The sequence below is a fragment of the Falco peregrinus genome, chromosome 2, assembly GCF_023634155.1.
Source record: "Falco peregrinus isolate bFalPer1 chromosome 2, bFalPer1.pri, whole genome shotgun sequence".
NCBI lineage: Eukaryota > Metazoa > Chordata > Aves > Falconiformes > Falconidae > Falco > Falco peregrinus.
Genome location: NC_073722.1, coordinates 109,653,221 through 109,668,773, shown reverse-complemented (window position 1 = coordinate 109,668,773; position 15,553 = coordinate 109,653,221). Strand labels below are relative to the sequence as shown.

The 15,553-nt window shown below is 45.2% G+C and overlaps 1 protein-coding gene across 10 annotated transcripts in view; it reads right to left on the bottom strand.

Moving 5' to 3' along the window:
- YPEL2 (yippee like 2) overlaps positions 1 to 15,553 on the bottom strand; it is a 41,630-nt gene that overhangs the window by 12,906 nt on the left and 13,171 nt on the right. For all 10 annotated transcript variants that reach the window (XR_008745692.1, XR_008745691.1, XR_008745693.1 and 7 more), the window contains one exon: positions 13,697 to 14,009. Coding sequence is in view for 6 of the 10 variants with exons in the window: in XM_055795283.1 (XP_055651258.1) it covers positions 13,697 to 13,813 (117 nt within the window). In the remaining 4 variants the exon portion in view is untranslated. The remainder of the gene's footprint in view (positions 1 to 13,696; positions 14,010 to 15,553) is intronic.

Genomic DNA, 15,553 nt, shown 5'->3' with positions numbered 1-15,553 from the left:
CAGCTTCTCATTCACTGCACAGCCCACTCAGCAGTTCCACACGCTGAACAGATGACAGGATTAATACCCCAAGTCTTTGTGACGACATCCGACGATAGGCTAAACACAAAAAGAGCTGGCTGGAATCATCTGGAAAAATAGGAAGCAGTTGCCAGGACTAAATGGCTACACACTGATGCTTGTTCTTTGCAGACTGCAGCGGAGAAAACCCCCACTTACCTATATCCAGCTGGCAGCCTTTTAACAAGCCAATAAAACAAAAATGAAAAGGCATCCAGTCCCAAAGAGGTACAAGAGGAAAAAGGAACAGAATGTGCCCCTCCACGCCATGCTCTTGAAAGCTATAAAATATTCTCACTGCGAGGATGCAAACAGGAGCAGGGGGACCAAAGCCACTGCCGAGATCAAGGGCAGCCGGCACGTCTGAGGCAGTGCAAAACGGTAGCACCAGGAGAAGCAAAATGACCACAGCCATCTGGACTCTTCAAAAAAGGGACGTGTTTTCTGTGCCTGTGATATCCCCAGTGGGGCAGAGCAATTCAGTGAGTAAGAGAAACAGTATTATGAACTCCCAGGTTTAAGAGGTACTGAAGTCTGTGTGAGAAGAAGTCACCCCGTGATCTGTTCAGAGATGACTCTGTTATCACTTATTTCACACCTACATGTACAACTTTTGGTTTTAAGTTACTACTGTCATTTGCACAACACTGACTTTTAAGATTTATCTATCCTTGCTGCTGATTTAACCCTTAAACATTTAAGGATGAGATTTTCTCATAAAATACAATTTGAGTAGGGAGAGGAGACCCTGAAGTGTAACCAAAGCACGATGTCAATCCAGCTGGAGGGCAGACGAGTTTGCATATAAACATACGCTCCAAAACACAGGCTCGCTTCACATTAATCCCATTTCCCTCTAGCACTTAATCCCAATTCCTGTCAGCTGCTACCCCACCTAACAACCAACGTCACACCGAAAGCTCTGCCGTAATGGCACCTTTCGAGCCCTATTCATTATGGCAATAACGATTTGATTAAAAAAGGGCAATGTGTTCCAAGGAACCGCTGTGCCTGCTAAAAGCACGAGGTGTACGCTGACCCTGTGAGGAGGTTACCTGTGAGTCACTGCGCACTGGGAAGAAAGTTGGGAAAATGTAACTATGAAAATACCTGCTGCAGGTGCTAGGGTCTGCCCTAGGCAGCACGAGCCATTTCAACCATCTACTTGCATCATACTCAAGTATTTCCCAAAGGAGCACGTGTTCAGTTACTTGGTTCCTGTATCTGCACAGCCTACAGAGACCTCCTCAGGGTTCGTTAATTCCACCTTGTTCTTCCTCACAGAAGGGACAGCCAATGATCAGATTAAACTGAGATTCAATTTTGCTCCAATTATGCGAGATACAGACCCACGTCAAGGGAACTGGTTACATTATTCCACCTCGTGCACAGATGCAACCTTACCCTGTTCCAACTGCATTCCTGAGTTTTAATTGAGTTTTAACATGGGTTCTTAATGCTATTTAAAGCCCAAAGTCGATATGGAATTAGTGGACCAAACTCATCTCTGAAGTAATTCAATTAATTCAGCACGGCCTTACTCCCCAGCAGTTTACTTTGGTGTGTGAATACACAGTGAATAACTACCAGTCTGCCGTGCTCCATCCTAGGCACAGCTATGTCTGAGCAGTTTTACACCCTGTTTATGTCTCAGGTTATGTAGTCGGTGAGAAGGAAGGTGCGCAGACCAGAAAGACGAAAGATGTTACTACTTTTTTATTATTATTCTGATGGAAGGTGTTATTACAATTTTTTATTCTGTCCCCTGGCAGCAGCGGGCGTTCATTCAACTCCCTCGTTCCCTCCACACCCGACACAAGCCAGGACGAGCCATGTTTCTGCTACGAGCCTTTTGTCCTAACAGGAACCAACTCAGCACTTTCACCGCACAGGATAGGTGGGGACAGGCTGCAGCCAGACAGTGCAAAAGGTCCAAATACACACCCGCAAAAATACCAGCAGGCTATCCCGTTGGCATCACCTCCACCTCCGTGGAATGAATCTTCTGCTGCTTGGAACAGGCTGTATGGTCACGCTGTCGGAGAAAAGGTCAATGTAATGGAACAAATTATCAGTGACTGAAGAACCTCATGCTTCTGCTACATCCTACTTTAGCAGGGAAAGCATCGATTCCTGCTTCGTGTGTGAGAGGAGAACCTTTACCCCTTGGAACCGTTTCACGTTGCAGAAGCAATGCTGTGTGAGCTGGGTCCAAGTCCTCTATCCTGTGCCACAACCAGAAGAGACTGAAGGACAGACTTTCCAAACAGGCTGAAAGAATTTAGCTGTCACCTCCAGCTAAAGCCATCTTCAGAGCTACTTCAACCTCCAACAGCCCTTTAGTGTTCACAAAGCTTTCACATCACAGACTCTGCTGTGCTCTGAATGAAATCCACATGTTCCACTGCTACATGTCAGTCTCCCCACTCCCCATCCTTAAAATACTCAGCTTGGTCCAAAATCCAGGCAAATTTAAGTAATAGTTGATTTTTAATATTTGTTTTAAATAAGGACTTTTTTGTTCATTTAGTTTTGTTTTTTAAAGTGAGATTCTCTCATCTTTTCATGTTTCTAGGACCTGAAACTAAGAAAAATCAGCACTGTTCACAAGACTTCCAACAATGCTAAGAAAAAAGTATCATGCACCACGAGAGGTCATTCAGCCCACGCTCTGCAGCATTATCCCCCTAACACCAATGCTGCTCGGGAAGATGGAAAACAAACCAGCCCGTACAGATGCCCGATCCCATCAAAAGCAAGCCATGAACACTGCTCCATCCTGTTCATTGGAGCGGTTCTCCACCACGCGTCAGCACAACGCGAAGGTGACACCAGTGCTCGGATGGGGCTGTGTTGCTCCCAGGCAGACAGGCTGTACAAACTGATTTAAATGGGTCAGGATCCAGGAGCAGATTCCCAGTTATTAATTCATCTGTCACTATGACTGTCCATTATCACCAGAGGGGAGAACAAGAGATTTCTTTCAAAGGGAAATTTTGTATTGCAATTGCAGAAGTGAGATCTCCTTGGAAGCTTTGCAGTTAATGAAGATCAGTATTTAGGGAAATACAAATTGCCTGAAATGGAGGGGTTTGTTTCTCCTCAAGTGCCTATATTTCTAACACAATTTTAGGCTCCACACTGCTAAGCTAAAGCCTGAGCAAAGTTCTATAAAGCATGTCAATATTCAGAAAGTAGTTGCAAGCTGCTCTGTCCCCTTCTCCCTCCAACACGCCTGGCAGGCTGCCCTCCGGACTTTGACTCAGTTCAAGTGCAACACTGTTAAGTCTCATCATGTTATCATGAGCCCCGCGCTACTCAGCCTCCTCATTAAGCCCTGGGCTCCTGGACTCTGCTCTTATTTATTTTTAAATGTGTTTCTAGCCCACAGACTTCAAAGTGAAGTTTCAAAATATGAACGCTACAGGCGCAAACAACTGAAGGCAAATAAAAAATACACTAAATTTATTACTTCTATAAAACTTCATAATATTTTGGGGCTTCTCTTGTAATGTCGATGGTCTCCGGCTGCTGCTGCTGTTGTGCTTCAAGACTTGACTTTAAGATGAAAAAGGATGGAAATACTCTGGGAAGCAAAGCCAATGCAGCGTTTACTTTTAAAAGTAATTACTATGAGTTATTTAGGGGGCACACAAAACCAAAGCAGCTTCAGGAGGCAGATCCCTCTCTTCTCTGCAGCCCAAACAGGGAGGATAGATGCATGTGACTGAGCCCTGCAGCCCACGAGAGCAGGGAGCACAGGTACTGCACCAGGGAGCAAATGCTCCTTTCCTCTCCTGTTCAGCCACCCTCCACCAAAGGAAAAATCCATTCCAGCATTAACACAGCACTGGGCAGACCAGAGGAAGAAGGGCCACACAGCTTCTGCGAGCATGGATGGCTGCCACGTGGCCCCACTTCAGATGATGAATTCACAATCTAACGGAGGTCTGGCAGATTGGAAGGGAATTTAGCATCAAGTTCTTTGACCAGGTGCAGTCATCTTCTCGTGGAGTTTATGCTTCTCCTCCATTTCTCCTGCTGCTCTTGGCTGCCAGGGATCAAAGTGCTGTGTAATACACATGTATAGCACAGGTAAAACTCTCTTCTGTCTCATGGGAAACTGAGCCCTTTTGGGGGACAGCTAGAGCCAGGCTTTTCTAATTATCTCCATCATCTTCTGGAAGCACACATGTATTGACACCAGACTGCTTAGCCAGGCAAAAAGAAGAGCAAATGCATTGCCCAAGAAGCATTTTTAACCCCACAGGAAGAGGGAGTGTGGATAAAGGGTAGGCATGTCTTAGAGAGCTGCTTCACTTCCCACACGGAGCACTCCAAATGATAAGCTAAAACATCCCATGGAAGCAATACTGGATTAACAAGAGGAAGCCACAAATGCATGTACACAGAAAGACCACAAATTAATTTCTGCTGGACGGTAACTAGAAGACCACTTGCATCAGAAGACCAACATCTACCCAACATCAAACCAAAGAAAACTACCAAGGTCTGCCCGCTGGCAAAAGCGATGTTTATTCACGTGAAGTGCGCTGAGCTCCTCCCAGGAGCACTGCTGTGAGGGCAGCCATCTCCCACATCCCATGCCTGAAAGGAGATGGTAAACTCCACCTTTGCTGTCTGATCTCGGTGACACGGGACAGAAGAAGGAAATGAAAATCCACGTCTTCCAGGTTTTCATGCTGGGCCCCGGGATATACTGCTGGTTAATCCTGATCCTGCCACTTCCAAGGCCTCATTCCCAACAGACACCAGCATTCCCAGATCTGCAGGAAGTTCAAGGGAGTTGAGATGACTTTGGCACCTCTGGCACATAAGTCATTGGTGACACCCACTCAATGCAAGCCTTTACGTTTTGATATGTAGAAGGGCAATATGGACAGAAGTATTTTATTTGCTGTGGAAAAACTACAGAAAATTACAACAAAGCCCAGTGGCATCTTCCTGGATACACAGGGATGGAAAATGCATTTTATTCTGGTGAATCTGCAATCGCTACAGCAGCAGCTGTGTGGTTTTTCTCCCATTTTTGAGTGCTGCTGTCTTCCTGGAGGTTGATGCCAGCTTAAAGCATCTAACAATCAAGTCATTTTAAAAAGAAGTGGCAGGGGGAAGGGTAAAGCTCTTACTTTCCACATTTATTATTGCTACTGCATGGGTTTTAGAGATAAACACAAGACAGAACTGGGACGGAAGATGGAAACTGCTAATGCAACAAGTTATTCAATTAGCCGCACAATAGTGACTGTCCATCTATCAGTGGAACACTGCATTCCATTAACACAGCCGGTAAGCTCACAATAGCACTAATGCTGACAATGAGAGCAGACTTTGCTTTTCAGCAAAAGCAGATCTGTCCAGGGCAGCAGCTCTTCCCTGTTCCTGGACCAGATCCACTGCAGTGAGATGAAACCACCGTATGTACACCTTACTGCTGAGAAGGTTCATCAAAAGTTACCCTTCGTTGCTTAATCTGTTGCCTGAATTCTGGATGTTCATCTCTACTATAAAACAAGCATGGTGGTACTGAAATTTATTTTATTACTGTGGATGTGCCCTCTATGGAAACTGAACAAAAATGTGTGCACCAGAGGACAAGTCCCCCGACACTGAGGTGTCCCAGCCACACCACCGTGCAGGATGGGCCTCACGCAGATTCAAAGCAGACCACATACACGTGTACACACAGATTCAAAGCGGACCACATACATGTGTGCCCATGCCTGCATTTCTCCCCAGCCTCCCCTCTCAGAGCTGGGCTGGAACAGAGGTGCTTATACTTGAAATACTCTATAAGCAGCTAACCTTAATCTGATCTTAATTCACTCCTTCCATGGCAATCACTGCTGAAAGGAGAGAGATGACTGGAAATCTTCGAATTCCAGGTTTCAGGTAAAGACAGTCTCAGTTTCTACCTTTGTTATTGCTACTTATTCTAACAGTTGTGATTTCCATGCAAACACATCACGTATTTTAAGGGAGGAGAGTCTGGGTACAGTTTCTTTGTGTGCTTGAGCTTCACTCCTCCTATTTCAGTTCTGCTGGATGAGAAAAACTGTCAGGCCAAACACCTCTGATAGATGGACGCCGAGGCCCCTTTCCAAGAGGGGCCAGACTCCTAGAGATCTGCTTCGTGCTGGCAGACGTTAACAGCTCCCCTAAAGCAGATGTGACGCCCTCTGATAGCATTTCCTGCTACTATAAAATGAGACTGCAATAGCAATTATCTCAGGACACTCCTGAGAAGCCAGGGTCTTCTCCCCGAGAGGCAAGAGGTGAAAAATCCACACCTCCCTCCGCACAGCCCCCACCCTCATAGGCACATTTGTCTAAATTACCAGATTAACCTAGAGGTCTCAGAGTTGTGAGACTCATATCTGTGCTTTCCCTGGGCTCATTCTCACAACGGTAAGTCAGATTAAAAGTACACACCTGCATGGGAAGCTCCTAGGGCAGCTCACCCCACCAGCAAGCCTTCGAGAGCCTGCTGGCATTTCCCCCCTCTTCCAGCCGCAAGGACCAACAACTGAAATACCCCGCAAACCCAGGAAGGCTCAGACCTGATCAACTCCATGCTCCAGTTGTTCAGGATTTGCAGCAGTTGCAGCAAAAACCCTGATGATTCACTGTCCTGCGGCCCTGGCAGTTCCCTGGATAATAAATGGGAACAATATTTTATTTATGCCCAGGTCATCAATTCTAAGGCAGAAGAAGCAGCAGATGAAAGGAGAGTTATTTCCATAAAGTAAGTGATGGATTAGAAAAATCCATTTTTACCCTGTCCCCCCTCCTTGACAGGGAATTCTAAACCCTTTTGAGTTATTACCTTTTTCCTCCTTTTTTGGAACAGAATGAAATATTTTAAAATCACACAGCAATTAACTGCTGTATAAACACAATTACACAAGGAGGTACAAATTACCCTGGGCTTACTCTATTAAACAACCACATCCTGACTAAGTAAGAGGCCTGATCCTGACTGTCTTCAGATCCCGTTACAGACAGTAGGAACCGAGGGAGCACAGCAGCTTGTAGCATAAGCTCCAGAGGAAGCAATTACACAGGACAGGCGTAATTTAGGTAGCTGTACTATGGAATAGATACTACAAATACATACCATGCACCTTAGATTTCATATCCTGAGTTTTTCCTGCAAAGGGCATTTTTGTTTGTTTATTCCCTCTCAAATAAAGGCTGCTCAGAGCTGCTGACAGGTACTCAAATAACAGCCTTCGGGTCCCACTCTCCTCCTCCTCCCTGCTGGAACAGAGGCCAGCAGCAGCAAGGCCAGCAAACACCAAGCTGTCTAGTAAAGGTCCTGAGGGTGAGCCTGACCGCAAGAGTTCATCTCTGCCTGATCAATGCTCAATCTCTCAAAGTGCTGAAGGAAAGGGCTCCCGTTTCACAGCTCTGACGACACGTTGTTCTACTGAGAACTGAAGTTCTCTCAATCCGCATTTAATTTTTAACCACATGGAAGCCAAAAGCTACAAGATCCCTTACCTCAAGTTCACAACAGTGAAATGGGAAGCTAAAAAACTGTAATGACTTCTCACAGAACTGCTTTGCTCTTCATCACTTACAGCTTGAACTCTAGCAAAACTTGCAATTAAGAGCAAGCTCCGAGTAATACCTGGAAGTGGCAATTCATTAAGGAACAAGAGCTGAAAAGCAAGATCCAAAAGCTACTGGACAGCTTCTAGAAACGTGCATAAAATTGATAAACCTGGTGCATAAAGAGCTAACAGCAAATAAATGAACAGAAGCTTACTGTAGAGTGCTGAGCCAGTAAGACTAACACAATTATGAAATGCACACGCTGTAAAGATGTTACTGCTGAGTCTGGACAATGAGCCCACCTCCCTTTCCATTCCTGAAAAGATGTTGAAACACTAAAGACGTAGAAGAGAACCACAAAAATTACACAGAACTGGAAAAAACAACATTGTACCATGACAAAGTTGAATCTGTTTAGCCTATCGAAAATTGATCAAGAGTGACCTTGGTTACTGTATACCACAACCTTTTGTAGTGAGAGAGAGTAGGTACTATAGATCTGTTTCATTAGCAAAAGAAATAATGGCCAATGACAGGAAGCACAAGCAAGACAAATCTAAATTCAAAGTCTCCGATTTTTAATAGTAAGGATGATTAACCACTGGAAAAAATGACCGACGGGGTGCAGTGAATTTTCCCTCTTGAAGTCTTCAAATGAAGAGTAAATGGTTTTTCTGAAAGACATGCTGTTACCGTGATGAAATCTGCTGGCCCATGCTCTAGAGGAGGTCAGATGTGATAACTCCTCCTGGCCTTACGAGTTCATTACCATGAAGCTGGGAACTCCAATTCATGTTTGGAAGAAACAAGATCTACTTTTAGAGCAAGAAGAAACCCCACACAATGAAAAATAAGAACTTTACCCATGAAAAAGAGAATATTTGCCTCACCCCACACAGGGTTTTTTTCCTATGATGGAACAGCAGGATTTTCACTTGACTAGTCTTGGACACTTACTAAATGCCTCTTTGTTTTTCCATTAAATTTTTGAAACAACCACATCATAATTCTAGGATTATTGTTTTAGCTAGTGTGCATGTTTTCCCCACCCAGCAAATAACTTCATGTCTTCATGGCGAACTGACGTACAAGTATCAGCTAGTTCATGAGAACCAAAGCACGAAGAACATTACACACTGCCTTGCCCCCACATACTAAGAAAAAAGAAAAAACCCAAACAAACCAAAAAGCCCAACAGTTGCTCCTTACTTCACCTACACATAGTGCATCAAATGCTTCCAAGCAGCTGAATTCATCCATAACATATTGAAAGCCAGAACCAAAGTTTCAAATTCCTTTAAGATCCAACCAGCTGCAAGAAGGAGCGAAGTCTGCTGCTTTCAGCGTGCTGTAAAGCTCACCGAGAGGCTGTTGGACCAGCAAGCTCAGGCTCCAGCAGTCTGCTAGCCAGGGAAGCAGCTAAGGCCACGATGACTGGGAGCAAGGTTTGCTTATATACCTTGCAACTCCTGCCTCAGAAGATAGAAGACAGCTTCTAAGTGTTCCCTAGCTAACAATCCAACCTCAACTGAGAAAGTCAGGCAACACAATTTCTCTATTTTTTCTAAATTCTCTGTGCTGGAGGAGCTGCAGCCTTTTGTGTTGAAGGATTTCACATTCATGCTCAGTAAGGGTCCCATGCAGACATCAAAGGAAAACATTAAAACTTCCTCGGCAAGCCTTAGGCTAACTTCAGAGGATACATCACTGCATAATGTTTAGCAGTTTGATCACAGTAATTCATGAAAAAAAGAAACTGCAGGACGCCCACAAGACATTCTCTACATATTTCCATAATCAGGGACATTTCTGCTGAATTACTGTTCACATAGCAAAAAAAAAGTCAGCAACCAAGACACTAACATAGCTGTGCTTGGCCTGCATCTTTCTGCTCCTGTTCCTGTCCCTTTTTACTGGACACCAAGTACATATGATTTCAAACAGAAAAGGCTGACAAAGAATTTGCATAGCACAGAGTAGGTAGAAACCAGCACTGTATGTGCCACTTTGAAAAGGAGAGAAGATGCTGTTTACACTGTTGAATGGCTGTTCCCCCAGGCCCCACTGAAAAATGGTGTGAAAGGCACATTTCTCAAGAAAAGCTCCTCTATCTCCTTCCTGGAGAGGTCTAGCCACCACTGATTATCGGATATGTATTTCTCCTAAACACTCTAAAAAGCATGGGATGTCATGCCTGGGAAGGATAAATGTAACAAGGATCTTTCACTTAATTTTTGGCAATTGGAAGGCATTGAAAGATGCTTTTCAACTACAGTCTCCTGGCATGGTATTTTTGTTTTTACAGTAAAGCCAAAGAGAATTAGGACACACTGTACTAATCTGTAAGAGCAGAGAGTACCTGCTCCAAAGCTTTATCTTCCAAGCAGACTGGACAAAACAGCATCATTTCCATTGTACAGGTGAGGAAAGGAGGAACAAGGACATTAAGTGACTCATTCAAGGTCACACAGGAATCTGTTGCAGGCCAAGGCTGAGTTCCCAAAGTCTCAGTCCTTTTAGGCACTGGAAAAAGCAATGAAACAAGAGTATGTATTAAATTTGGCACAGTTTTTTAAATGATGCATTGCTACAAGGGAACAAGAACCTCCAATCATGCTAACCCAGACACCAAAGGAACATATGAAGGAAAACTAGTTACTCCACCCAATCTATCTGATCACCTTATATTTCCTAAGTTAATAAGACCTTTCTTGGCCAGACGATCCAACCCACAATTTAGATCTTATTACAAATCAGACATACTAAACCACTTTCTCCCTCCGGCTGCAGAAGATGAAAGGCCAAGCAAGCAAGGCAACATTTGGGTAACTGGCTTCATGTAACAGCGCTGGATTTTCTTAAAAGCCTCGGCATCGATTATTTTCTTTAAATAGCAATGGCTTATTGAGAAACCTTCTATCCATTTTAATGCACACCGTTTTCTCCTTCAGTAGAAAAGAAAGCAAAAACTGCCCTGCCAAGCCATATTTGTCAAAGAGTTTCAGATACCCAGTCCTGGCAAAACACTTTGAAGTCAGAGTAAGTTAACACTGGTGCTGAAGCGCTAAGAGGGGAAACTTGGAGATGAAGAGGAAATAAAGTATGGCCTGACACAGAACAATACTGGGATTCAGCTCCAGCCTGAGCCAATTTCAGCCAACAGCACAGGCCAGTGGTGCAACTTGTATGTATCCAAAGGAGCTCAAAGCTCATGGCATGCAAAGCAGCACAGCTCTCATGTGGTCTCTGCACAACTCGGGGCAAAAGGAATAAAAGGAATTAATTTCATCGAGCCAAATCACCAACACCCTACTGTTACATAAAAGCCTGTTTTCTGGGGAATGTTTCCAAAGATGGTGTCATTTGGGCTGTTTTGATTAAAGTGACATAGGTTCAAGATGAGATACACTGCAGACTGAGAAACACTCCGATTTGACAAAATCTCCCACTCCCTCTTCAATCCTCATGGCACTTGTTTCTTCCTTCCATTTGCCACATTTTCATATGGAAAACAAGTATGACAATTGCACTGCCTGGTTCTCAGATGCTAATATAAGGCTGTGATGAAAGAACTGCAGAAGGCCTTGGGGAGATGTTTAAAACAACTCAGATAAAAAGATGACTATTTAAGTTTGCCTGGGAAAGTTTCTACACATATTGGAAAACCCTTGAGGCAGGGACTGCCCTTCTGTTCTCAGTTTATAGCCAGTTGTACAAACTATGATTGCACAATTACTTTTATAAAGTTTTCAATTATACAAAGAACACATCTTACTAAGGTTTAAAACTGAGAAATAAAACCTAAAACCCCAAACCCGTTGCATTCAAGTTGCATGACCCGCTACTGCTCCATCAGCAATCCAGTCCCAACACTTTTTTACAAATTTACACCACAGTCTACACTGAACTTTTAGAACAAGCAGACACAAGCACCACAGTGCACCATAGTTAATACTTCCATGATTCAATACACATAGCCTCATTGGGCTTTCATACCTTCCCTCTTGTGTCCGTATTTTAACAGTCAGCATTCTTGGGCAGTTTCTGCATGTCTCAACGGCTTAGAAACTCAAATTCCACACCGTCTGCAGCACTGGCATTCCCCTGCTGGAAGCTACTTACCTGCAAAGCTGGCTGCATTGCACAGTGAACCAGAAGAAGCATGAACGTGGAACAAGGAGGGGAAGGAAGCATCAAAGGTGCATTGGGCATGCATAGCCTTGTGCCTTCCTTGGCTAGGGACCAGCTATGTCAAAACAAAACCAAACAAAAGCAGAGCACAAACTCTAACCTACCATAAAAACTGTAAGTAAACCACGTCTCCTTCTTTATCCAGTAAAGCATCTTCTGCATCCCAACACAAAATCCAGCTGACAACTCTCCCAATGAAAAGGCAGGGGAGTGACTACCCCATTTTACAGATAGCTCAGCTGAGCATAGGAGCCTCAAGCCACATAGCCCATCCAAGAGTATTTCACATTCAGACCTGGGCACAGGCTGCTGTTGACATTTACATTTCAAAACTTCTGTCAAGGAAATGTACAACCTTCTCCTCTTGAAAAGCTTGAGGCTTTGTGGTCCTCAAGGACAGCTCTGCTAAGAACCACTGCATCTGTACCAGACCAAGAGGAGCCCCCACGAGGCCCAGGATGACTTGGAGGCGATAGCCTAATAAGAAGCCTGCTTATTCAGAAACTGCAAAACACAAAATTGTAGCAGTCTGCAATCGCCATTATTCACACCAGAGTATTTAAATTCAAGTGTTTGGCATGGAGACAATATCACACAGGTACACATCAACCTGGCCCATGCAACAACCAAGAGAAAAAGGAAGGAGCCAGCCTACAGTAGAAGATGAAGCACCCAACACGGGAGAATCCACAAGGACCTCCACAGCTGCCAAGATGTCAGCCCTGTAAGGACAGATGCCCTTGGTGCAAGGTGACAAGTTCTAATCTTTCCTGTGCAAACAAGAAAAAGCGAAACACTACACACTTTCTAACGGGCAAGGCACGTCCGTCCCTTGTGATTGTGGCCTTTCTTCTCAAGGCTGCTCCAAGATACTGAACCGGTTTAAGCTGTGCACACACACACAGAGCTCACAGTGCAATTTCCTCTCACCTCACCTAATAAATCTCATGGTGCGTCTGTTTTTTCTGAACACAGATTTTATAAGCTGAATAAACTTTATGGAAACAGTTGATCGCCAAGGCAGCCAAAACCTGGAAACTTGATGCCTGACCAGAGCCAGGCACTGCAGGCTCCAACAGATGCTCTGAGAAAGTTTAGCTTCTGCACTTCAGAAAGAGATCCCTCTTGCTGGCCTGCTCCCTCTGCAACCAAGGCCCCTGACTTACTGGCTCTGAAAGCTTTTAATTTAGCTTATCCTGAAGACCCCTTCCCCTTGTGATCACAGACAGGACGGAATCTTTCCACCCTTCCCAGCTCAGAGCACATCCTACAATTCACCCTTTGCTTTTTCACTGCAGAGTGTCTTGCTAGTACACTGGCAACAATATGAGGGTTTCAGCAACAACTCAGGAGCCTTCAGAAAGCCATCTCACATTTCTGCAGAAGCATCAGAGAAGCTTCCCTTAAGCAGGGGCTTTAGCATAGTTGCTTAGGGCAGCTCAGAGTTTAACAGAGGCAACATCATCCAGATCATGATCGTGCAGCAACCCTTGGGCTACGCTGACAAGCATGTACATGAACAAGAAGTACTGGGAAGGTAATTTACACAGTCCTGACCATCAGTTAGTGTAGTTTTTACAGCTGGAGAGGGAGGAGGCGGTATCATGTGAAGAGACAGACCACCTCTAAGCACTCCAGAGGCCCTTGTTTGGAAATCTGTCCCCTACAGCTAATTTCAAGATCACTTAAAACCAAAAACGGTAGCTCACGAATAGATCCTTTAGGCTGAGAGCCCGTTTTCCAAGCAAAAACCGTGGGTACCAGTTAAGGCCAGGAACTTCTGCAGCAACTGACGTGCAGCGTGAGCCAACGCACCCTTCCGCTCCCCGGGGAGGAGCATCACCCGCAGGTGAGGTCATGCACGTACCTTGGAAATGAGCTCATCGTGGTTGGCAAGGTGAGCCCTGCAGTGAATGCAGCTGTAGGTCCTGTGGCACGAAGGCAGATATGCCTGGAAAGTCTTGGACCTTGTCATCTTCACCATTGGAGCCACTGAGCGCTGTGTGAACTCTGGGGTGGCCCAGGAGGCACTCCCACAGGACGGGTCGCACGGGAAACACCGGAAGACGCAGGTAAAGGCCGTGGTTTGGCAGGGGATGGGTGTGGGGCAGGCTCCACACGCTGGTGACTGCTTCAGAGGAAGAGAGCTGGGCAGAGGCAGCGGGGGACTTCACGCAAACCTAAGTTCATAAAAGAAAAGACAGGACGCTCAGCTCACAAAGGTGACAATGGTCTCTTAGCCCACAGGAGGATCTAGGGTTCAATCAAGAGAGCAGGGAAGAGTCAGAGCAGCCAGGAGGCAGGTGTGATGCCTGCGGATTAGACCAAGAACAGTCTTTTATTCACAGCTCAGCCACCGACATGCTGACTGCCCTCGCATCTTCCTGCTTTTGTTATCTACCATCTTCCTATTACTCCAACGCTCGCAATCTCTATTCATTCTTCCAGCACTTAATGGATTTGGAAATGACTACAGAGGTGCTAAGGAGATAATTTTCATCAAGCCTAGTCTCCCAAATACCGCTGGGGAGCTGCACACGTCAAGGTCCAACTCCGCACCACCCCTCAGAGAAGCTGGGCTCTGAGAGCCAGAGAGAACGTCGGGGCCCAGCGCCAGCCCTGCCTGTCCCCTGTGACTCACACTCCGGAAGCCCGCAGGAAAGTCGGGAGCTGGACATGGGTTTCCTCAGCCACCAGGAAAGTACAAAACCAAACTAGTCACCAAACCAGTTCTTCTCTCCATTCTGCCCTAGTTCCCACATGGGAAATGGAGGATTACTTCATTACACTCCTTTATAACTCCCTGCAAGCTCTGAAGGTGGAGGCTACTCTATAAACTGCACTCTAGTATTTTATTTTTTTTCTAACTTGTAACATCCGACAGCAGTTTAAGCAAGGGGCAGCCTCTGAAGACTATTCTTGATAGCAAGAGACAGTTAAAAATGCAATTCAGGATGGAAACACCTTTTTACAATCTGACATCATCCCACAGAACCTGCAAGGCAGCTCAGGTCTGGCTCTCTTTTGGGGAGAAATCACTTTTTCAGATCCCCCATCATAAGCCTTACCAGCTACTGATGTTTCTTCTGAGGATGGATGAAGCATAAAGGATAAAGGAAACAGCTCCCCTCCCTCCCTGATACATGGCGTGCATGCATGCTCTAGAAATTAATCATGAACTCTGGCTGCTCCTCCCACGAGGATTTTCCTTTCCATAAAACATGTGATTCTGTTCAGTTTCTAAGTTTGTACTTTGTGTCTCAACTACTGGAACACCACCAACACTCCCCACCCCCAAATAGGAAAACCAAGAAATAAAACCCCCACACCTGACCTCCTTCTGAAGTGGACAAAACAGAAAAGTACAAAAGCTTAAGAGCTGGTCTCTAAGCCAGTATGAGTAACTCGTCTGAAGCACAGCTGATGATCTTCCAGGTCAGAATAAAACCAGTCCAGGTCATGACGCTGCTACGCTGCTAAAATAGCTCCCTGGACTTTGTGTGCTAACCTGGCTCTGCTGCTGCTCAGTAGGATACACCTTCCCAGAAAAAGCACCAGCCATGCACCTGGCTCAAGGTATGCTGCAGAGAACGGCTGGACTGGAGCTGTTACAAGCAAATACACCTCTCTGGTTTACTAAAGGGGAAAGAGTTGAAACAGCAGGATGGAAATCCAGAAGTCAGGCGGGGAACTGAAGGCAGGGCCCAGGAAAATTGCTGTAGGA